At 38.6% G+C, this 23258-nt stretch overlaps 4 protein-coding genes across 10 annotated transcripts in view; 1 reads left to right on the top strand and 3 right to left on the bottom strand.

The window, feature by feature from the left end:
- The window catches only part of LOC111326763 (synapsin-2), a 49561-nt gene that overhangs the window by 18410 nt on the left and 7893 nt on the right, over positions 1-23258 (top strand). The gene's annotated exons all lie outside the window — the stretch shown is intronic.
- LOC111326819 (metalloproteinase inhibitor 3) lies at positions 51-5431 on the bottom strand. 3 transcript variants are annotated; one of them, XR_015991893.1, is made up of 3 exons: positions 5113-5431; positions 1287-2275; positions 51-1254 (listed from the first exon to the last, which is right to left on the bottom strand). XR_015991893.1 is itself a non-coding variant. In XM_022930902.2 (2 exons), exons 1-2 carry the CDS (start codon positions 5225-5227, stop codon positions 1737-1739), a joined length of 654 nt encoding a protein of 217 aa, XP_022786637.2. In that variant the 5' UTR covers positions 5228-5431; the 3' UTR covers positions 51-1736. The 3 variants fall into 3 exon arrangements, 1 of the variants encoding a protein (XP_022786637.2); XR_015991894.1 differs by having other exon boundaries at positions 51-1093; XM_022930902.2 differs by having other exon boundaries at positions 51-2275.
- LOC111326808 (metalloproteinase inhibitor 4-like) lies at positions 5895-8715 on the bottom strand. The gene is made up of 2 exons (XM_022930892.2): positions 8502-8715; positions 5895-7179 (listed from the first exon to the last, which is right to left on the bottom strand). Exons 1-2 carry the CDS (start codon positions 8632-8634, stop codon positions 6641-6643), a joined length of 672 nt encoding a protein of 223 aa, XP_022786627.1. The 5' UTR covers positions 8635-8715; the 3' UTR covers positions 5895-6640.
- On the bottom strand, positions 12337-22709 carry LOC111326794 (metalloproteinase inhibitor 3). 4 transcript variants are annotated; one of them, XM_088733919.1, is made up of 4 exons: positions 22554-22703; positions 22147-22260; positions 17169-17446; positions 12337-13835 (listed from the first exon to the last, which is right to left on the bottom strand). In XM_088733919.1, exons 3-4 carry the CDS (start codon positions 17278-17280, stop codon positions 13246-13248), a joined length of 702 nt encoding a protein of 233 aa, XP_088590045.1. In that variant the 5' UTR covers positions 17281-17446; positions 22147-22260; positions 22554-22703; the 3' UTR covers positions 12337-13245. The 4 variants fall into 4 exon arrangements, with proteins under 4 accessions (XP_088590045.1, XP_022786601.1, XP_088590047.1 ...); XM_022930866.2 differs by lacking the exon at positions 22147-22260 and having other exon boundaries at positions 22554-22709; XM_088733921.1 differs by lacking the exon at positions 17169-17446 and having other exon boundaries at positions 22554-22705.

The raw sequence follows: 23258 nt of genomic DNA, 5'->3' as shown, positions 1-23258 counted from the left end.
CGGAGATCTACTTCGAGCGAGCTTGTACGGACATCAAGGATGAGATAGTATTTGGTTCCCCAGTGAACTTTATTCTAAGTCAGGCCAACAAGTGACATGACCTCTAGCCTACACAAGCTTGTAATCAAGGATGTAATCAACAAAACTGTACCAGGTAGCTGCTTAGAAGCTAACTGGTGTGAAGAGCTATTGTTATCCAAATCAGCCATATTTAAACATCAAAACAAAAGAGGCGCTCTTTGAAGTTAAACGAAAACTACTTAAATATTCCCATCTTTCTACGACGAAAAGAATTTCAAATTAAAAGGACGGATGCAATCAACGCAAGGTCATTAAAAGTAGGAACTTAGGTGAGAATTCACAGCTCTGGTATAGAAAGAGAATACCTATCTTAATTGCGATAGCGCCGCTTAAGAAATGAGAGTGGAAAAGTAATCAAAAGTTTTTGCTCATCTATGCAAGGTTGGTGTGGAAACTATCGTATGAAAGGAAATTAAAATTACGAGTTTAACTCAGCTGCCAACTACCATGAGAACCAATTTTTTTTCCAGAAAGACCATTAACACTTACATTTACCTAAATTTTCACTAGAATTGAAGAACAAAAGTACCGAGATGTAGCTGTACAACTCAACTGGGCTATTCAAATTTTACTTGTAGCTTTTTTTTATCATTTTAAAACATCGCAATGAAAGAAACTCGCAAGAATTGAGAACGCTAAAATTCTGAAAACAACGAATAAATATGCTTAAACATCCACAGGGTAAAATCACTAAATTTTCCCCTAACAAAGCAAAGGAACACACTAAGGGTCAGGAGGAAAGCGGAATACACCAAAGGCAATGATGGGGAAATTTGGTTATAGAGGGGCAGTGAGCATACAGGGTTGTTTGAATCAGAGCTACAGAAGAATATTTGGAAAAGAAATAAAGAATAATAACAAGTCGTGGGAGAAAGAGGAACAGTTGGAACAGAGTTACACAGAATTGAAAGGAAAGAGGAACATTGCGTTTTAGATCGGAGGAATACGCGGAGTAAAAGTATTACATTTCAGTGAGAATAGTAGAACAGTGGAACAGTGAAACAGAGGACCACTGGAAACAGAGGAACATGGAAACAGAGGAACATGGAAACAGAGGAACATGGAAACAGAGGAACATGGAAACAGAGGAACATGGTAACAGAGGAACATGGAAACAGAGGAACATGGAAACGGAGGAACATGGAAACAGAGGAACATGGAAACAGAGGACCACTGGAAACAGAGGAACATGGAAACAGGGGAACATGGAAACAGAGGAACATGGAAACAGAGGAACATGGAAACAGAGGAACATGGAAACAGAGGAACATGGAAACAGAGGGGTAGACGAAGAGACGAATAAAGGAACACGATAAGTTATGAAAAGAGCTTGGACTAACGGAACAGAGGAAGGGACAACAGGAAACGAGTGTCAGTTCCTCACTTGATTGTGGTTTTCGCTTTGGGAATTTTCCCATGAGGACTTTTTTAATACTTCCTTTTAAAATGTGTGGTTTAAACTTGGCACTGAGTTAGAGAAAAATGTCATGATAGGCTAATGAAAGAATCTATCAGCATTTTTTTGTCATTATTTTTCTCTTAAAATCTAAAACTAACGTAGTGAATTGGCCACTATTGAAGTGTTTTTACCCTTGTCTCTCTCTTCCTCGCTTTCGTCGTCGTTTTTTGCATAAAGCATGTTCACAGTTCAACTTCTATGGTTTCGCTTTGGTGATGCAGCTCTTGTAGTCAGTAGTTTTACGCCAAGAGCATGCGGTTTTTTCAGCATTTTGAAGGCAGTAGGAATGACCCCATTCGCAGCTGTCGTGATCGATTCCAGAAGGCTTACCACATCCCCTCAACTTCGGCTTCTTGTTACAAAACACGGTGTAGCAGGGCGAGATTTGACACGCGCAGTTTTCACGGTAAAACCGCTTCACCCCAAGACGCTGTCGCACAGTGATTTGGGACCATTCCTGATTCCAGTGGCACTGATTAAGCTCCAACTTTCCTTTCTTTATTTGGCCCGAGATGAGATACACTTTGTTGTTGTTCAGTTTTACCCCGCACAGGCTATCAAGAGTAAAGGTGTACGCTTTGGCAAACAGGCTTCGCTGTCTGGAGCCGTAAACATTGACGCTTTCCACCTCGTGGAGTCGGTATCCTCCTTTGTATGTCTTCAGGATGCGGAGGTCGAAGATATGAGTAAAATTTTCTTGGTATTCCTCTTGAGAAAGCACCTTTGCTCGGATTACTAGACACGGGAAGGGAAAATAAAGATGGTAACCTTCACAATGTTTTCTAGTACACCGTTATTAGTAAACTATGGTACAGCGTAGCGCCATCTTTCTGTAAATTAACCACACACAATTCCTCTCTTCGCCCTGACGAATCAGCTCAGTTGATGGAACCAAATTATCTTGCACCCTCCCCGCCACCGATACAACACCTCAACTTCTTTAGAAACTCACTCTAACCATTCACACTGTAGCATACTTTGCAGTCACTCTAGAGAATGTCACGCAAGGTTTCCAACATAAGAAGCGTTACATCCCAAGGAAGTGTTGTGTGACATCGCCAGTGATGGCTGAGAAGGACACTTCAATTCATTGCGTTCTAGGTTTATCCATAAGATGTATTTAATTACATGTTGAGCACCTTTGTAAATTAATTGGAACAAAAGAAACTGTTTACTCATGAAAAGAGTTCAAATCCCATAGTCACCGACTTGGTCGCCGTGACGACCGGAAGGGCAAGCGGGCAAAAGTCAAACGGCACGTGCGGTTGTTCTAGAAACGCCTGCTGTGCCTGACTCGCCATTTTCATGGCGCGCTCGCTACTCCGACCGAGGGACTAAGGAGCCGACCATTTAACTCTTGAAGGGGGGGGGAGGTGATTTTAAAAAAAAATTTCCTGCAAGCGCTTGTTGGAAGAAGAAAATTGCATGCAGCCCAAATGTAACCGAAAAAAAAGAGCATTTAGAACGGAAAAAAATATCCTGCCCAGCAGATTGCTAGAAAAAAAATTTCTTGATGACCAGAAATCCCCCACCCCCCCTCAAAAGTTAAATGATCGGCCCCTAACATTGTTTTTTAATCGAAAGAAAATAACCACAACTGCCAATCAAAATGAAAATGTCACGAAGATCCAATGAGAACTCAAAGTAAAACAAGCAAACTGCCTGAAGCGCGGGAAAAGCGCAGGCGGCCAAGTCGCGTTGTTGTAGTTTTGCATTTGTTGTTTGACAGGGTGACAGCTTCCTTTTCGAAAGACAGAACGAATTCAAACAAAACTGACGTTTTTCGAAACACTTTTAACATCCCACTTTGAAAAACTTTGTTCTAATGCTCATGAATTACTTTTGTAGTCTGGGTGAAATTCCTGTTCATTTCAAATTCTACTTTCAGGAATTTCTAAGAGCTTATTAATTTGGAGGAAATTAACATAATTGCTAAGGATAACATATGACCTAACCCCCTTGATTAAAGGCTCTTTCCGGCCAAAAATTGAATTGGAGTCCCATCGTGATAATAAGCGATGCTTAATTTATTTGGAAAAAGCCATGGTAATATTTCCTCACGAAAGTGTGCACAGGAAAGGATTTGATTTTGTTCCAAAACTGTTACATGAAAAAGAATGGTTCTTCTGCCCAATGACGTCATTTGGATTTAAGTTAACCTAATCCTTATCACTTTCCTGTTGTTCAATTGTGGTTTTTCTTTTGATTTCAGTGTTTTGGGAATACCTTCCATTTAAATTCATTAGTTTGTAACTTAAAGGCGAGCCTTGGGGCGAAATTTGGTATTTCGACAAGTGCGAAAACATGCAGATGGCTTTAAAAAAAAAAAAAAAAAAGAGGAAATTAAATATTGGTCGCAGGCTTGCGGTTGACGAAAATTGTCAGTCCTGTTGATGCAATATCGTTGAGTTAACTTAAAGAGCATCTTTAATAAGCTCAAGAGAAGTCTTGGAATAAGTTCAAATGCCTACTATAAGTTTCATAGCTGTCGGATGTGTTCAATTTGTCTAGATTTATTGATTGACATCCATTTGCTCTAACACATCCCAGATTATTATTTTCATAGCGTGAACCGGCTGAAAAATATCTTTAAGGGGGTTCATTATTTCTTTTAAAAACCGAAGTTACCGGATTTTTTCAAGTGTGTATGCAGATGCAAGAACCACAAAATAGTCGCGTGGACGTGCAACAAAATAGAATGCATGCGAAATAAGTCCTTGAAAATGCCGAGCTTTTTCACTTTAATTCAGACATAACGCTGAGCTTTGTCGAGGTTTTTTTTCATATAGTACTTCGCGGTAACTAAAGTAATTTGTGTGTTAGGGCACTTGGTCTTAAAGAATCACTTAGGTTGTAGGACTCCCCTTGGCTTTTATTGTGTTAAGGTTACGGTGCATGAAAGGACCATTGCGTACACTACTTTCCTACTGAGTTCGTGTTGAAATTGTTTTACCAGGGATACTTGTGTCGAACTGTTTCTCATAAAAAAACCGAAAAACATTTTTTAAGTCAATAAAGGTTACCCAAAGATTCTGAAGATTTCCAATAATAGTTGTTTTTCTTATTGTTGTTGCCATGAATTTGATGAATCAATCATTCAAAGAAGTTGCTCCGAAAATAGGTTGACTTAACTGCCTCGACTCCTGTAAGAAAGGGAGGCTCAGGAACGGCTTGAAACAAGTCTCTGCAGCTCTTCGCAGTTATAAAAAAAACTCGACTATAGACTTTTCGAGATAAATAAGAAGATGCATGGGACACTGACGCTTCTCAGAAAAATTTCCGTCCATCGGCGAAAAACTAAAGAGTGTAAAAAAGGTAACTGGACAGAAACCGTCACCGAGATAATACAGACAGTAGAGAAATAGTAAACCTTAGAAGAAGAAGAGCAAATAAATAAAATCGAATATAAACCAAGGAAGAGGCCACGATGGATATCAAAGAACAAAGATTTAGGGCCCAGAAACCCATAGAAAAATCTTAAGTCCTTTTATTCTCTCCTAATTAAAGGGAACTATCATTACTCCGTAAAGAATCCGAGTTCTCGAAACATTTATGATTAAAAGTTAACTTACCAAACTGTGCACCACAAAAAGCCTCTTGAGGATGTCTTTCGGGGCAAGAACATTGGGACGCGTCAATGGTGATCACTGCGCCAAGTAGCAAAGTGATATATAGGAGATGAGACATGCTGTCTCTTTCTAATTTCTCAATCGTGGAACGTAAGCTCCTGCTGATCCTTCGAGGCTCCAAAGACTAATTGCTGCGTCTGAAAGCTGTCTTGCTACTTATATAGCAAGTTCAACCAGCGTGAAGCCAGAATTTTTTTGGCTGTAATTGGAGCATGTTGTACTTGGCGCCACGCCGCAAAGCCGTGTGCCGTGTCGATGACTGCTAGAAAAAAAAAACGCCCATAAGTCTATTTATTTCAATTTCAACGTAGGAAAGAATGAAATGAGTGTGAATTTTTGTCAACGCCACACAAGGAGAAAATATTCTCAGTACAGACTGTGTAGTCAATTGTACTGACTTCAATGCTCCTTTGCTAACTTCAGCCTCACTCAAATGTCAACAAACTCTTGACCAGATCTCGGTAAGGTAGCAATAAAAATAGCAATTCCACTACTATTTCAAAATCGATGGTTTTAAGAAGATTTTCCGGCTTTTCGACCGTTGATATATATTCTTTTACAAATTTGATCCTTAAATTAAGGGATTTTTAGCTTAAAATTAGAAAATCTGCCATCTTGCCCGAGAAATCCGATAACGAGGCCCAATTACCAGTAGATGATTTTCTCTCGATACTACCAGAGAACGGTTTCAAATTTCTCTTTTTGATAACGGAAAAAATTGATGATCGATTAAAACAAAAATTTTAATTAGTTTTACCGGAACATTGACCGTGTGTATCGTAATCTAATAAAAACTCTATAAAACTCTGTATTCCAAATAAGATCGCAGTGTTAATCAATGAGCTATAAAAAGTCTAGACGGATATAACCCTAAAATAATAGTGTACTGGCTCCAGACTACAGCAAAAACAAAACCAGGCGCATAACTGTTCAAAGCTGTGGTAGGTTTTTAGAAAACTTGATAATAATGTTGATGGAAATGTTGGAAAATTCTCGGGGCGGCCTTTGAGTAATATGAGCTAATCGCAAATGAATTAAGGTCAGAATTTTTTCGGCCTTTATGGAGACTTCTAGAAGAACCTACCATGTTACCACAAAAAAAAGAAAATTCAATTCCTCTCCTCCCTTTTTAATGAAATAATGAAACACTTCAAGTTTTTACGTAAAAAAATGTTGATTACCATAGTCGTCAGGAATGTTTTTTTCCCTGTTTTAAACAAGAAAGTGACTCGTCTGTTCACTATTAATATCAGCATTTACTTTCATTAGTTCCTCACAGCTAATATCAGCAAAGCTGGAAACGATTAACATTCTTTGTACGTAGAAAAAAAAAATCATATTGATTCAACCTGGCCATGTGTTAAATATTTTTTATACTTGTTCCTCGAGAAATATTCGATGGTTCCTCAGTGACGTACTTCTTAATTGGTCTTTTTTTAATTTTCATTTGTTTACTGCATACGGCCATCTTTCAAGGCAAAATGTTGTTTCTGCAGTTCCTATACTCAGCGGTTTCTTGCCATGAGCATGCGGTTGCCTCCCTGTTTTTTAAACAGTAAGAGTAACGCCATTCGCAGCCTTGGTAGAATTTTCGCATCGTGTGATAATCGTGAGAGACCTGACATCCTTGTAGGGGCTGAACGCAAGCAAGTTCTCCAAAACAAGCCAGTGTGATGTGGCACTCGCAGTTTTGACCGTAAAATCTCTCAATTCCTTCACGCTGTTTACTGGTAACTTCTTTCCACGGTTGAACCCAGCTATGCTGACTCAGCATAATTTCCCCTTTCTTGATGCTTCCAGCGAGGAAATACTCAGTGCTGCTTCGAAGCTGGACGTGAGCACTATAAGCTTTTACAAACGAACCATTCTCTACAGTAATGTTGATGCTGACTTCTTTGAATTTCTCCTCTCCTTTGTAGATTTCATGGATTTGAAGATCGTGTTCAAATATACCTTGTCTGTGGTTCTCTTCTCTTGACTGATTATTTGGCAAGACCTCAGCTCGAGCCGCTATAAAACAAAGAATGCATTTCAGTTTCTATTGACATTTCCTATCGCTCATAGAAATTATGCGTTGTACTTGATGTGATCCCTCTGATCGCGCCCGATGGGAGGTTCCTTGGGTACTACCCGAGAGAACCTTCCTGGGTTGCACGTGGCCAAATCCTAAATCCCCTTGCCACCATCTGACATTTCTGACAAATATGTCACATTTGGCTCACTTCTGTAGTTAAAGGAATACTGACTCTGCAAGGCCCGGCGAATCCTTCAAAGGAACCGGGATCTTTTTAGTGAAGAAATTTTTAGAAATCTAAAGCAGATATCTTAACCACTTACACCATATTCTCCATATTGTTCCCTATACTTTTCCTAAGTTGCTGACGAGGAGAATTTGTTTTAACAATCAAGAGCTTCTTAAGTTGGTAATCATTTCTTTTACTGATTCTTGTGACCTTAAGTTGACTCAGATTCAGGGGGAAATATTGTAAGGAGACATAAGATGCTAGTCACTCAAAGATTAAAAGAAAAGTGCTGATCGTACAGTTGTGTGAAGATATGCTGATTAATATCTGCTTACTCCGCATTCGCGCTCAACGTCTGACTCATAGTTCTTGTTCTGCGTTTTGTTTTGACGTCATTTTGGGCAAGCCTTCTTTTGAAGTAAGAGGTTCCTGTCCCCAGCTTGCACACGTCACGAAAAAACACAGAAATTGATGTCGTAAAAATTTGTGTACGCCTTTTCAAAACAACGTATTCGTTGTAAATCTGCTTTAGATTATCGATCCATTACTGTATATTACAGTCATTCCCTTTTGAAGAACCCTTTGCTTAGGCAAACTTGAATTAATCAAGAAAGGACTTTTCAAGATCATCATTTGTAATCTTTGTCATCCTTAACTAGTTTAGTCCTATATGTTTGGTACTTTTATTTCCTAAAACAGTGTTATCATATTAAAATTTCCTCGTTGTAAAAAAATCAGGCCTTGAAACATCTGAACGTTACGCCGTTTAGACGGACAACCTTTTTTAACGGCGCTGTTTCACCATCAAATCATTTACAGATACTTGTTTATTTTCACAATTCTTTTTCTCTCTCTCTGTGTAAATGTTACTCGAGAAGGTGCGGCTTGGAATCCTTCTGTGCGGGTAGATCGCAATACTATTACCTTTCGGGACTATTAAGCACGGTGTCGAACAGATTCGCTTGGAAACTCCCAAAGGTATTTGATGAGTTTCTTGGCCGCCGAGACGAAACGCTGCGTCATAATAGCCACGAACTATTTTTTACTCGTTTTCTAACAAGTTTTTTCTTTAAGAATATTTTAACCTACCAAAATCAGCTGAGCAAAACTGTTCTTGTGGATGTCTCATGAAGACTGCAGTGTCTTCTCTTTCGATGGGGCTTGCTGTACAAAGTAAAGCAGCACATGACAATAGAATGACGCGATAAGTAGTTGAGTGCATAGTGATCTGGTGTAGAAAAAGTGGACCTCACAACTGCTTCGAAGAACTGAAAGGTACTGCTTCAAATAGTTGTAGGAACACCGTAAAATCACGTCTGCATGTGACGTAATGCGATCGAATGACTAAAACTGTCAAACTGGATGATTAATGTCGCTCATGTTCTAAAGAAATCGGTGAAGTTACGCGCACAATTTCCGTTAAGACCTTAAGCGACTGAAAAAACTTGCTTTGTTTTTACGTATTTCCTGTCCCAGCAGGTGTTAGCACGCGGTCAGGCGGCCGCCATGCAAACATGTCTACAGTGATGGCTCTGCACGTACGTTGTTACACAACCTTGAGTGATACAATATAATGCTTTCTTTATGTGATCTCAAAGTTTTCAAGAAACAGAAAAAACGTAGCCTCACTTGAGTTTATCACTGAGATTTGCCATCTCCAACCCTCGTCAATTGATTTTACTTGACTCTTTTAAAGTTGTTTGTTGACACTGCATGTCTATCATGTTAACTACTATGGTTTCAAAGTTTTCCCATATTTTAAGAGCACTTTTTATCTTTTGTTTATTAGACAGATCTTAACGTAGATCCTTGAATTATCACTCAAGGGCCCGTTTCTCGAAGGTCGCGTAACTTAACTTAACGAGTTGAAAATTATACAATAAAACTGTATCAGTTAAAGAAACCAAATCGACCAGTTACAGTGTAGGAACCTGCCTCTCTAATTTGTTTTAAAATATGGCTTCGGGCCCGTTGAGTTATCGGGACTTTGGAAGAACGGGTCCCAGAGCGCTGATTTCGAATTTAGGTTCAGACGGGGGGAGGTGAGGGGTGGGGACAGGTAGTGTTATTGGAGGGGACTTTTAATGGAGAGGGCCAATGATTTAAAAACTGAGTATATTCATGATTTGTGATATCAGCTGCGCGTAAACAACGAAATTAAACTGGTGATGAACATCAGTAATCTCTAGAAACTGTTTGTCCTTTAAAAGAGAAACGTAGTCGTTTATCTCACGATGTGGTCTCTTGATGTGGATCGCGACGTTTTGACCGCTTACTGCTAGTCTTCTTCAAGCAATAAGGTCGACTGAGTACTTATCACCTAGCTACATGCTGTGCTCAGCTGTGATTGAATGGAATTCCACGGCTGCGGTTGATTTATCTTTTTGGTTGCAATTGACATCCTCATCTCAGTTGATAAAACCAAATTATCTGGTTGTTACATACTTATTTGATCCATAATTTTTTTTACAGTGGCATACTTGGGACTCGTACATATTTCCAAACGCAGCATACGGTATACATTTGCAATTCCAATATTTCGATTTCACACTTATCGTAATATCTAGTCTGGCGACCGTGATCAATTGTCTATAAAAACGGGATAGGAAGGTGGAGATGATCATTCGTGGAGGGGAAGCACTTTCTTAGATTTTGGCCTACAGGATATTATTAATTAAGGTTAATTATTAATTAAGTTAGGCTGGCCGAAAGGGTGACGGAATAGTTCATCGTAAAAAGTCTTTCAAAAGATGTCTTCTAAATTAAGCTTGAAATTCTTTAGAGATCGGCAAACCTTTCGTGGGGACTGAAATTTTTTTTCCCACGCTCGTGGGAAGACAAACACATCTTTCTTTAATGCTCCTAGTCGCTCCATGTTAAGCTCTAAAAGTGTGGGAGGTGTGGGTCAATACTTCTAAGCTTGTAAGATGAAATCTTTCATCACAAAAGAGACTCAAAACATTTTGATACGGCTTCTTGCGATTCAGACAGACAGACAGACATCTATATTTATACAGACAGACATCTATATTTATACAGGATAGCCCCTTCAGTGTAGTAAACACTGGTATCAACGGGGGTCCTGTTACCCACCCAACCCACCCCAGGGGAGGACATCCATCACACAGTAATCTCGTGCGTGGGAAATTAACGTCTCCTGCCCCTAACCCTGCAGGAGACGGGACCTCCATTTATTCGTCCCTATCCGAGAAGACTAGAATATCTAACCAATTCTTGATGTTAAAGAAAGGAAGCATATTCTTCTCAGTTAATTTTAAGACCCTGAGTGTTGGTCCGCCCGGTATTGAACTCTCGACCTCCCGCACAGCAGTCCGGCGCTCTCCCAATTGAGCTAACCAGGCGGCGGTATTCCTTTCTTTTCGATTTTGTTGTGCGCCTTTGTCGCTGGAAATGGCTCCAAATGACCGTGTCTCAGAGAAAGTATCTTCAAATTTCCGTCTGGAGAGGTATCACGATTTTATAGCCAACAGTGATCTTGAAATGCTTTTGCGGCTACATCGATTAACTTAATCTGTTTACTTTGATTTATGAAAGGAAAATCTAAAAAACATAAAAAGTACTTTGGTATTGGATGTCATCAGAAGCATGCAAACAGTGTCATATATCTGTGTTTAGTCTCAGGCTAGAATTAGAGTGTCTTGTTAACGTAAACGACTGGTCGTAAATTGAAGTATAAATTGACTTATGTTGTGGTTTTGCTAAGGAGCCGATAAATTTTGTGTAAACAACCAGCCCTCATTCTAGAAAAGCTCAAGAAGCCAATTCGGTGTAAAGTGAAGTTCAGGAAAAAGGCTTTATTTACAATTCGTGAAGGAAGACGCCAAACTTTCGTAATGAGTACGATTTCCAAGGCCAGTACATGGCATGGGCACACCAACCGTGAGGGCTTTGCTATTTCAAATCATCACAGACGTGAGTTCTGTCAAGGCTTTGAAATGTTCAGGGCTTGAAGCTTTTTGGGTCGAGGCACTGAAATACTTTAAGCTTATGTTTCAGTCATAGTTGTAAATTTGGTGTAGTTGATAGGATTAAGGAAAAAAATCCAAACTACTTGCATGCAAATTTTTTGTCTGCTGGGCAGAATTCCAGACACGTGGAAGTCAAAGATTGTCTACATCTGACTTAAAAAAAACAACACAGCTACTTAAAATTGACCCATTCTGTTTTCAGTTGAAGGTTTTTTTAATTCCGTGGCTATTTTAAAATAACTTTTAAACTTGCCTGTCCTTGTTTTTTTTTTTTTTTTTTTTTAATCAAAAAGGATTTTCACAAATTGGATCGATGAAACACTGGGATCTTTCGGAAGGTTACCTTTGTCCTAATTCCTCGGAAACTGTTGTCTTAGACCGGAGAAGTAAAACGTTATATTAGGGACTTTAAGCAAACCACGACGGCTACGGCAACGAGAACGTGGAAAAACAATAGATCTAATTGGCAGAACAATAGCCCAGCACGTGCGTTTTCAAACTTTGTACATTTCTTAGCCGTCCTTTGCAAAACAACAACGTGAAATCAACAAAAATTGCGTCGTCTGTGAAGCTAAACCGCGGCGGAAAGTTATTTTAATTTACATTTGGAACTCAACGCTACTTTTATGCGTTATGTTGAGTTTGAGGGTCTGGGGCCCTATGAGACGGTAAACACATGCAGCCATTTTGGAAATTCTAACTAAATGTAGAAACTCATTTTTTAATCAACGTCTTCCGTGGCGTTGCCGTCCTGACTGCTTAAAGTCCCTATTAGATAGTTGTGTTGCCCTCTTACACGAACTAAACGCTTAATTTCAAGTTTAAACCTTCAAAATCCAGAATCTTAATCCTTACCGGCTCAAAATCTATCGTTCCTCTGTGTGTTGTACACTGGCCGACTGTATGTTTTATATTCAGACTATGCAGCACAGATAGCCGTTACAAAATCTTTTTAATAAAGTAATTTACATGACTCAAAGCGTATATTCGTCTTTAAACGACGTACAGTTGGCGTTCATAAATGAACACATCCTTAACACCTATTCGGTACAATTTTCAATTGAGCATCGAAAGTAGTCATGGGATTGCAATAGTTTCTTCGCCCTATGATTGATCCAGAAAACTCGCGCCACTCTCTTAACCCATCCGTACTACGCATGCGTTTTCCTGTGATTTCTCGTTGGCTCTTTGTAACTGTTTCCTTTCTCCTGATTGGTCACTGTGGCTTGTTTGGTTTTTTTATGCTTCTTTGTTTTTGTTTTTTTACGACAGTTAATCGAAATACACAATTTGCTTAACACAAGCCTTAAGTTGTGCTTTTCTGCGTTAGACCCAATTTTCATGGATCGCGTGGGTTATGTGATTGCGATAAAGATGGTGCATAAAAAACATCAATTTTTTTTTTCGGTACAGAACGAGTAGTCTGTACAACCAATCAAATTTTTAGACAACAGTGATCATCTGGAAGTAAAGTACCATTTCAGAGCAGTTTTTCCACTTGTCTTTGGGCTGAAGAAATACACGTCAACAACAAAACATTTTCTTAATTCGCCCCCAGACTTAGATAAAGGTATTGAGCTTTAGCTTATCATTTGCAAATACAAAGTGTAAGTGAACTATTTAAAAATACACAATATTATGTGAAGACTAAGCGCTACTTGCAATGCTCGACTGCAGTTCTTTCGCGTCACATGGTAGTGATGTGGAAGTCAGATGAACACTCAACAGTAAACAATGTTAACTTAAACCATTGCTCTTATTGAAGACTTCACACTGAAGCAGTTTTACTAGTTTCAAGTTTCCTGTTCCAATCGATGGAACATTTGTCTTACGGTTGCAATGCATCATGGTATTTTCTTCAGGCATCTTTTATACTCATTCGACACCCGCCAGGCGCATGCGTCACCGCTCCAGTCCCTCATGCAATAGGAGTGTTTACTTTTACAGTGTTCTTTCATAGGTGCCTTCCATTCCACTTTGTCACATCCACTGAGCATTTTATTGCAGTTGCTACCGAAACACATCCCCACTTGACACATGCAGTTCTCTCCATAAAAACGTCTGATTCCAGCCCTTTGTTTCCGCGTTATCAGCGACCACTCCGTCCTCCATTTGCAGCCACCAGTCCTCAGCTTACCGTGGAGTATCTGCCCCGTCAAAAGGTACACGGTGCGGTTACGCAATGGCACGTGGCACGAGGACGCGCGTGCCGGCGTGTACAGCTTTGCACGCAGAGTTCGACGCCGTGAGCCGTACACTTCCACGCCCTCTGTTTTGTTGATTTCTCGAGCTCCTTTATATATCTTAAGTATTCTCAAAGTGTACACTTGTTCTTGGATGAATTCCGCTGGGATGTCCTCCTCAATGGCTGTCTCTGGTGGTTCTGTCTGGAGGGGTTTTTCTGTGGACTCGGAAAGGACTTTGGCTCGAATGACTATCGGAAAAAAAAAACAACAACAACTTAGTGTATTTCAGCCGTGGCACAGCCACAAAATGGTTTCTTGTCACCTGCCTCTGGGCCTGTTAACTGTATTTTTGAAGGATATGGAAAAGCGGAAAACCTGGAGGAAAACCCTCGGGGCAAGGTCGAGAACCCATCACCGTAACCTGCAAGTGACTGCAAGGGCCGTGTTCTTGAAAGTATCGATTTTCTGTTCCGAAAAGGCTTAACGATGAAGATTGAGTAACTAATAGTTTTGAAAGTCAAAGATTAAATATGTACGGTAACGGAAGAAATTGAAATGTTTTTCTTTTTTAAGTTGACATCAACGTTACTCTTCCTTAAAAAAAAAAGTCGCAGGTCACATAAAAAAAAAAAGTGCTCAGTAGCTTTCCTTTAATAGCGGTGACACACTAGGGTTACGTGCACCAACTCAAAAGTTAGAACCTCATTTATGAAATCCTCAGACACATTAAGCTAGCACTGCCTCAGTTTAGGCAATAACCATTCACATGAGATCACCCTTAGAAGCTTTCAAGTGAATGGTCATACATTAATACGCACTGTTAGAACTACGTCTTGCAGAGCATAATTAACGGTACCACATGGAAGAGTAGCTCAGTAGCTTTTAAGACCACACAGCACCCTGTTTACTAAGAGTATTAGACCATTTTTTGCATTCTAACAGCCTCGAATGCCGAACAATGTTCAGATGGTCAAGTACTATAGTTATAAATCCCAGACTTGACTCTTTTCGAGGACAACGCACATCTCTTAGCACATCATCGTCACATTCGCATAATCCTTTCTGCTTTAAAGGTTAACCGAGACAAACTAAAATGAACCTTCGATAAAAAAGTCTGAGAATCTGCCTATTTGGTACATTTCGTCAGCTATTGGTAGACAGTATACTCAAGCCAGGCTTTCAGGCTTAGGATTTCTCAAGTTGATATTTGAAAAAACTTCATTGATGTAAATTTTGACATTGTGTTGAAAATAGAACAGAAATTTCACTGAGCAGCCCGTGACACAACTCAACGTGAACCACAATTCCTCATAACCAAACTGCTCAACTGACAAAATGTTTGGTTTCCTCGAGGTGGTTCAGGTCGCCTTGAAGTATATACAACCAGATATAATGTTTAATCTTATGTTGCGGAATAAGTCTTAAAAACAGTATCAAGTTCTACTCTTTCGCAACTAGTGCATTGCCAGCTCATAAGCAAGAGATTATTATTAACAGACAGAATTGTTAATAACCTGTAGCTTGAAAATTGAGCCCTCTTGTCTTCCAAGTGGTATGAATATTTTATGAGAAGTAATTATAAATTCTTGTTTTGCTTAATGCCTTCAGCAAGGTTAGTGCTTAATGTAACTGTGATCAAAGTCGAAGGTGTATGACAAAAGTCGAACAAAGGTGAACTGTCTTGAAACATGGAAAGTTTACAGCCATTATGTAATGTTCAACACACCTCACAGCTGCCTTGAGTTCATGTCAGTTTGTAATTCGCATCAGGGTGTTTAGTAGTTTAGTAGCCATGCATTACATGTAAATCCAATTGATTTTAAGATTGCACGATCCGATCTTGGATGAAGATTACAGGATTTGAAAACACACGGCACACGAAACACGAACGGGCCAAGGTGAAATATTTTTTCAATTGAATTTAATCGGCTACTTCGGACATACTGTATAGAAAAGTACATTGCATGTTCATGACCAGCGAAAACGCGCTGATTTCAGTTCAAAACTGACTAGGAGAGCGATTTAAAAAAAACGGCTTTTTATTATTTATTAACCATTTCCTTCCATGTGTCAATGTGTGAGAGCTTTTTCTTTTTCACGGTACCTATCATCGATGACGCGACAACTGATTTGATAAAAAATCCAAAATTAGATTACATAATACCCAGAGGGAATAGTAAGATTCGGCGCGTAATCCCACTCTCGCAGCACGGCTTTTTTACCTTTTCTTTTATAAGCGCATTTTTTTTTTTTTTTTTTTTTTCATTTGGCTCGCCTATTTCAAAATGAAACTCACTACCCATGGGTCTTAGTGGCTATCGTGACATCCGAGTGTTCGCGTGACGAACGAAAAAACTTGATGAGTAAGTGGAAATAGTAAGTGGAAATATTTTTCCACTTACTAAGTTCCAGTAAGTGGAAATATTTTTCGTAAGTCACCCTCTGCTTCACAACCGTCAGTCGTTGAGAGCCATCCTGAAGAACATTTTCTCTGTTCTCTATAAACATTTCAAAGAATCATGATTTTTTTTTTTTTTTTTTTTTTTCAACAACCCAAAACCTGCGTGAGTTTCCTGTGTTGCTTTAAGAGGTTCTTATTCAGTGAATCAGGGCAAAAGGTCTTTTTTCAAGATATATTTATCTTGGGAAAAAAAAACGTTGGCTGTAGATATTTCTGTTTGCTTTGTCTTCAGTCTGGGATTGTCTTCCGAAGAAACTTTATAGTTGCCCTCTGTGTGCAGCTTTGTGTCGTTGATAACGTTGCGGTTTCGTCGCGAAAACAAAAACGTTCAGATTAATGATTTAACCGTCGCCGCTTGTGTATCCATGACAAATATTTTAGGGATTTGCCGCAACTTATCAGTGGATTTATCTCTATGTCATGCCCTGGACGAATTTTTTTTCAGAGATATCTCAGTAGTGACAGTTTTTTCTGTTCGTAAAACTCTTGTTTGTCATTGTCTGAGAAAGAGAGAAAAGGAATCGAACCGAGATTCAATACCACATATGATATAGTATCGACGAGACCGACCGAATCAACACCGGAAGAAAACGAAATAGACCACCTGAATTCTTTAATTTCCTCGTCAAATGGTATTAACAACAATCGAGGTATTAAAATCTCTAGTAAGAAGGTCCACTCTTGTTTTTTAACCTGATTACTACCTCACAGCTAACACCCTTAAAACCGCTCTGCTATGTTATGCACAGCAAAAGAAATGACAAACGCGTTATGTTATTTTGCACGCAATCAAGTGTATTGTGAATCTTGAAAGTAATAAACACCCGTAAGTGACTTCATTGACATCTTTCCCTTTCAGTTCATCAAAACTGTCCTTTCACCTTTTCTTTCATCTCGGATTTCGTCTTAATAAGTAGCCGACCGCGGACGGAGCGATGTGTTTTTTTCCAATAAAATCACGACGCATGAATACGTAGTTTGAAACAAGTAGAGAGGTCAAACGTTGAATTATATCAGGCTGCTTCTGCAAAAATTTGCTGACGTTTTCAAAAGGTTTTTCATGCAGGCTTTTGTACACGAAATGTATCCCTCGTAATGGCACAAAATATTCATTACTCACCGAATGCAGAGTTGCAATATTCATTTTGAGGATGACTCGGCAAACACGAGCAAGCACAACACACAGAAATCAACGCATTGCTGAGGAAAAATACCACAAGAAGGTACCCCATGGTTAAATTCTCCAGTGCGTGCTTCCAAACCCTGGCCGGTGCTTGTAAATAAGTTGTTTGTCCGCTAAAAGCTGGATATCCTCAGCTGATAACGACTTATTTGAGCTGTTTCCTTTACAAGCGGCAAACTTCGCTTTGAGTCGTACGGTAACCGGATACAGGGCGTCTACAAAGACAAAAAATTCAGCCCTTTTCGAGAACTCATGATGTCACTAGGCATTAAGAATACATTTAAGCGAGCAGGACAAAGTCACGCCTCATGACCGCACGGGGTTGTCTCGCACTGAGATGGCTTTTTTCGCATTTGCTTTTTCCGGACAAAATTTCTAGCCAAACTTTATGAGAAAAAAAAAAAAGGCAAAAAGTGATCAATATCATGTGATTTCTCATCAGCGATCTACAATATCACATGATTTGTTATTTTCGTTTAATCGTAACAGTTCTGTTTTCTTTACCTGAATATGTTATATTCTTCTACGATTACTATTGTAGCATTTGATGGCATATGTAGTTATTTACTTATAGCTGTGGAATTTAAAAGACGGATTCTCGTGACCCCTTGCGAAGACTTGTTTAGATTAATTTTTCCTTAAGAATTGAAAATATTTATACTCAGTCAGCTGATGGCATTTTTTGCATTTTCCAAGGAAGCTTCCAAGTGGTTTTTCGGTAGCCAGCACGTTTTTGTGGCTGATTATGTACTGATGCCATGGTTGCTAATACGCAAATTTATCACGTTTTCACAAATTTTCACTTTTATGTGATGTCAGAAAATTTTAAATGGGAATTTATCACTTGCTCACTGCGGGCTTTGTGACATTGATCATCTTCTAACCTGGAAAACACGTGTTATTCGCTTACGGCCGCATTTCGATTCGTTTGGATCGGAATATGATTTTTTTCCTTGATATTTCCCTTCAAACAACAGACGAAAAACGAGAAATGTGTATAAAAACCTGGAAGTTTTCAAACTGATTTGTACATCAACACATTATCGAGACCATTAGTTGCATAGTGATAGGGTGAGTAATTGGAGGATGGCGAAAAAAAATTAAATCTTTGCGTGTGGTGTTCGGCTTTATTTTTTTGGAGTAATCTGGGCGGTCGAACCATGCACTTTTCTAGCGGTATTTTCCGAGAGGGATTCCACGGAATGTTTTCATTTGAACTTTGTAATCAGTTTACTATAGTGATAACGCTACTGAAAGGAACTAGTTAAGAGTCTTTGGTGCCGCAAAAACGGAAAAAGGTCATTTAAATTTGAGTTAGTCACTGCGCCGAGCAATATTATTTTGTGCTCAGAGGAGACAACTAAATATCAGTTCCATAGGATGGAAATTTTTGAAGAGACCATATTGAAACAAGAGCAAATTCAAAAATTGCTTAGGACGAAGAACGGTTGAAACATTATAAATAAGGAAATGGGAAAATTTAGCAGCCTTACAAACCGATAATTAATCCTTTGGCGTCAATGATTTCATTTCAGTGCAACTTACATTTTGTATTATGTTATTAAATCACTTTGAAATATTGACTATATATTTTTCCCAGATCGAGACGATGCTATTTCATCACAGACAAGTCATGTATTTGTAGACCTCAAGCCACTCTTGATAAGTTTTCCCCTTCGACATTACTGCTTTCACATCGTCTCCAAATAGATTTGTAAAGGTTAATTCGCTTTGTTTCATTCTGAATGTATCACTGGTAATGCTTTCGTTTTTTTACAGCCAAAAGATAGCTTCTTAAGAACTCAAAACAATTGCAATTTTTAGCTCCAGGGTTAAGGAGTATCAAAACGCCACGCCATATAACTGATTTCTTTATAATACTAATAAGTCATTTTAAGACTGACCAGGTGATAAGATGAAATAATATGTTTGAAAGAAAGGTGTATCCGCTGTTTACAACGGCTTCTAACAAAGATAAAATTTATATTACTCGCTCTTTGATAAAGCACGTCTTTCGCTCTGAACCCTGAATTTTTTGGTACTTTTATCCTATACCACCTTTAATTAGTTTTGTTATCTTATCTAAAGTAATCTCTATTGAAACTTGTTTGCGGTAAACCATTGGCCCCTATGACACTCTTACATTCTTACTTCAAGTCTTAATGCTTCAGTTTCAAATTAAATAAAACAATCTCGAGTGTAGATGAGCCAATTACCTATATCCGTATTTCCTTTAATATGATATCCATTCTTTCAGAAACGTGCAATGCATGAGTGAAAGGTATCATGTCAAAATCGTGCCCATTATCTAAAAGCAAACCTCTAAAGGAAAATTAATAACTTACGAAAATTGCTGCTTCATTGCTGATGTGAGTCCAATTGCGCTCCAGCAAATACACGCTAGAATAAAGTCACTAGAATTGTTCTAGAAGTTTAAAGCTTATTTTTTTCGAGAAGCTTAAGGGTTAGAGATAAGTAAATTACCTCTCTTTATCGTTTCAAAATCATGCCAAGTCGTTGTTATAATGTGGTATGTCATTGTGTGCTCGCATGAAGACATTAAAATTGTTCTAGAAGCGTAGAGCTTATTTTTTCAAGAAGCTTAAGGTTTAGAGATAAGTAAAATTCTTCTCTTTATCAACTGAAATTCATGCCCAGCCGGGTTAGTGTTGTGTTGTTTCATAATATGAAGAAAACAGTCTGCGTTTTCCGGTTGGCAAAGATCGTTGTCGTTGAATACTTCTGGCAAACCATGCATATAGTCATGTTTTTTTTGGAATGTTTTGTCCGCCATTTTGAAACTGAAAAGCTTCATGCGCTGTATCTTCCAGAAGGTTCTATACAGAATTATGAGAGAGTTGAGGTCGTAATTTCTGGGGGTCTAGGTTACCAAACGTGGTCGTTTTTACAAATCAAGAAACTTACATCATTTCATTAACTTATGATGACACCTTTTAAAACCCCAGAAAGGTTTGTTATCTAAAACTTCCTGCTTTTAAATACCTATAAATGTGATTTCTTAATCGTATAGTATTGGGCCAGATAAGCCAAATCTAAACTTAAGTCTTACCAAACAATTCAAGGTCAGGTAAACAGCTAAGAATTCTATTGTCTGGTTAGCCCAACTTGCCAGCAATCGCACCTATTTTTAACCACCTCCACTGTGCGACACATTTGAAAACAAACAGTTGAACTCCAACAAGACAACTTTGACGTTCCTCAAAATGACAAGAATTCATCGGGATTATCTGCGTTGGTGATTTACTGGTTTGTTTTAGACCTGCTATGTGTTCATGATAACATTTCTGTTGAAACAAAGTTCTCTCTGTTTCTTTTTTAATTGACACTATGAATTAAATAAAACTTCCTGTATCTTTTGTGAAATTGACGCCACGAGAAACCAATCTTTTAGGTTTCACTTTAAAGGTTTCCATCGGTAAAATTTGGGCAGATATGATACTCAGACCTGAGTAGAAGACGCCCTCTTGCGTAAACCTCGACCAAACCGCGTTCAAACCACATTTAAACCACATTCAGGACTAAATCACGGTAAGCAACGATACAACGGAATGTTCATCCCACTGAAAATCCCTACCGACAGTGATATTTGTGTGCAGTCTGGCAATTCAAACATTGTAGTCATCTTTTATTTATATCAGAATATTAGAGAAATCTATTTATTTGTCACGTGCGCAAACATAGAAAATCTTGAGTTCGCCAATAGCATGAGTTAAACCTGGGCGTTTCCTGCGGAACGCGTCTTTTCTTTAAATTTACAATTAAACACATTTTAATTCGATTAAAACAAATTTAATTACTATTTTCAATGAGCTTGTCTCTTAAAGATTACTTTTACGGTAACAGAATGATTTTCCATAAAAAACATCCGCACAATATATCCGTGGAGACATGTAGTTAACTCTCTTGATCGGTCACAATCCCTCTTAATTTTACAGCATTTCCAACAAGCTTCTGGCGCTGTTTTTGGTTACAGGCACAAGTTCGCTAATGGCAGCGTCCTACAGAATTTAAAACTAGCTCTAGCGACTCTCAGCGTGATTGCGAACTGATCACGAAGTAGGGGTTTGTGTATTGATGAAAATATTTGAAACTTGACAAACACGGTAACATTTGGTTTCTAAATAGCACATTTGGTTTCTAAATAGTTTCTAATTAACCAGTCCCGGCCAGCTGTTTCCAGGCGACTATGATTTCCGTATTCAACTTTTTTCACACCCTTTCGTCGGCATGTTTTTATGTTATAATTTACTAACTCGAGAGAGAAATAATGATCAGATGCTGAATTCGTCGATCTGCTTACTTTAAACTGACTCGTGCGATCACAGGTCACTTAAATCGTCGTGTTGGCCTCGTACATAAGATTTAAAAAAGTGCTTTGAGTTCAGCTTGTTTGTTTAAACTGTGTTCCTTATGACTACCTTTGTTGAATTTGGAAAGTTTATCACGTTACCGCGGCTAGGATTTTAAAACACGATTAAGTGCAAATCAATTTTAGCTCCGTACTCTGTACTTTTGAATTTTGTAAAGTCAAACCGAATGATCCTTGATATTGGCATCTTACGATTGCTTAAACCAACACCCACTCCCCACTCCCCTCCCTGTTCCTAAATGGAGGAGCTTGGGAGAGGGGGGTAGGGGGAAACATTTGCTCGTTATGTTCGATAATTGTAGGTTGAACCACACGTGTCCCAACCTCACGTCTCGAGGAAAAGCGAAGGATTATTTCATTCTGAAAAGCGTCAAGCGTTGTCCGCCGCGGTGTTAAGTTACGCGAGTAACCGTTGAGAATTTGAATGCGTTCTAAGGAATAGTATGGGCAACAAAGTATGGTCCATTTAAAACACTAAATATTCCGAAATATGAACATTTTACACGTTAGATTAATAAAACTTACTCATTCCTTGTGTGTCTGTTGTGTTTTTTGGTGTTTTCTGCTGTTTGGGGCTTGTTTTTTCTGTTATCAAACGAAGTCAGTGATGGTAAACCAAGCCCAAAACGACGGAAATCGCTAAAAAACACAACAGACACATAAGGAATGAGTACGTTTTATTAATCTAACGTGTAAAATGTTCGTATTTCGAAAAATTTAGTGTTTTAAATGGACCATATTTTGTTGCCCATACTATTCCTTAGAACGTATTCAAATTCTCAACGGTTACCATAGGGGTCCCAGACAAGCGACGAGTCTGGTTGTTTGTTCGAAATATAAAGGAATGTATGGAAGAATATTGAAGAGTCTTATTATCGTAAACTTATATCATGAAATGTCTGAGTTAAAGCTCAAAATAAATGTAAACCTACCTCACTTGCTGTGTATTGTCGTTTCCGTGGCTCTAAATGGCGAATTTGAGCGATTTGGTGGGTTTTGCGTCGACTGTTACTATACGTTAGTAGAACGTATAAGTTTACGATAATAAGACTCTTCAATATTCTCCCATGCATTACTTTGTATTTCGAATAAACAACCCGACTCGTCGCTTGTCTTGGTTCCCCTATGCGATTTCTCGCGTAACTTAACACCGCGTCACATATCGCGTGACGCTTTCATGAAATAATCCTTTGCTTTTCCTCGAGACGTGAGCTTGGGACACCTATGGTTGAACTCTACGCGTGCACGATGCTTGGTTTAATCAAATTCAAAATGGCCTCTACATACGTCGCAAGTAGAAAAATAATATTCAAAAACCAAGACAAAATCTTTCAAACGCATCAACGGAATTTTATTAATATGAAGGCTTCAAAACTCTTCGTGAACCTGATGTATAAACTTAGACGTTAAAACACATTTTGTTTTTCTTCATTTTTTTCAGCATGCATTTTATAGGCAAACGATTAAAGACATTAAATATTCAAATAGGAAACACCGATATAGAGTAACGATCGTTTCAGTGCTAAACACAGAATAAAAATATAAGTTATTTTCAATGTTATTAGACAAAAAAAAGCCTTCCCAGAGGAAGAAAACTCTGCAAGTTTCTAAACGTGTTTCCTGAAGGAACATCAGGA

The sequence above is a fragment of the Stylophora pistillata genome, chromosome 9 (genome assembly GCF_964205215.1).
Source record: "Stylophora pistillata chromosome 9, jaStyPist1.2, whole genome shotgun sequence".
Lineage (NCBI taxonomy): Eukaryota > Metazoa > Cnidaria > Anthozoa > Scleractinia > Pocilloporidae > Stylophora > Stylophora pistillata.
The sequence above is the reverse complement of the archived record's forward strand: the minus strand, read 5'-3'. Positions and strand labels throughout refer to the sequence as shown.

What these genes read in the sequence shown, in the direction of transcription:
- LOC111326794 (XM_022930866.2), bottom strand. Translation starts at nt 17,280, where the DNA reads ATGGGGTACCTTCTTGTGGTATTTTTCCTCAGCAATGCGTTGATTTCT. An exon ending in ATATTGCAACTCTGCATTCG is followed by an intron (nt 13,836 to 17,168) that starts GTGAGTAATGAA and finishes TTTTTCCGATAG; the next exon opens with TCATTCGAGCCAAAGTCCTT.
- LOC111326808 (XM_022930892.2), bottom strand. Translation starts at nt 8,634, where the DNA reads ATGCACTCAACTACTTATCGCGTCATTCTATTGTCATGTGCTGCTTTA. An exon ending in GTTTTGCTCAGCTGATTTTG is followed by an intron (nt 7,180 to 8,501) that starts GTAGGTTAAAAT and finishes TTTGTTTTATAG; the next exon opens with CGGCTCGAGCTGAGGTCTTG.
- LOC111326819 (XM_022930902.2), bottom strand. Translation starts at nt 5,227, where the DNA reads ATGTCTCATCTCCTATATATCACTTTGCTACTTGGCGCAGTGATCACC. An exon ending in TTTTTGTGGTGCACAGTTTG is followed by an intron (nt 2,276 to 5,112) that starts GTAAGTTAACTT and finishes TCCCGTGTCTAG; the next exon opens with TAATCCGAGCAAAGGTGCTT.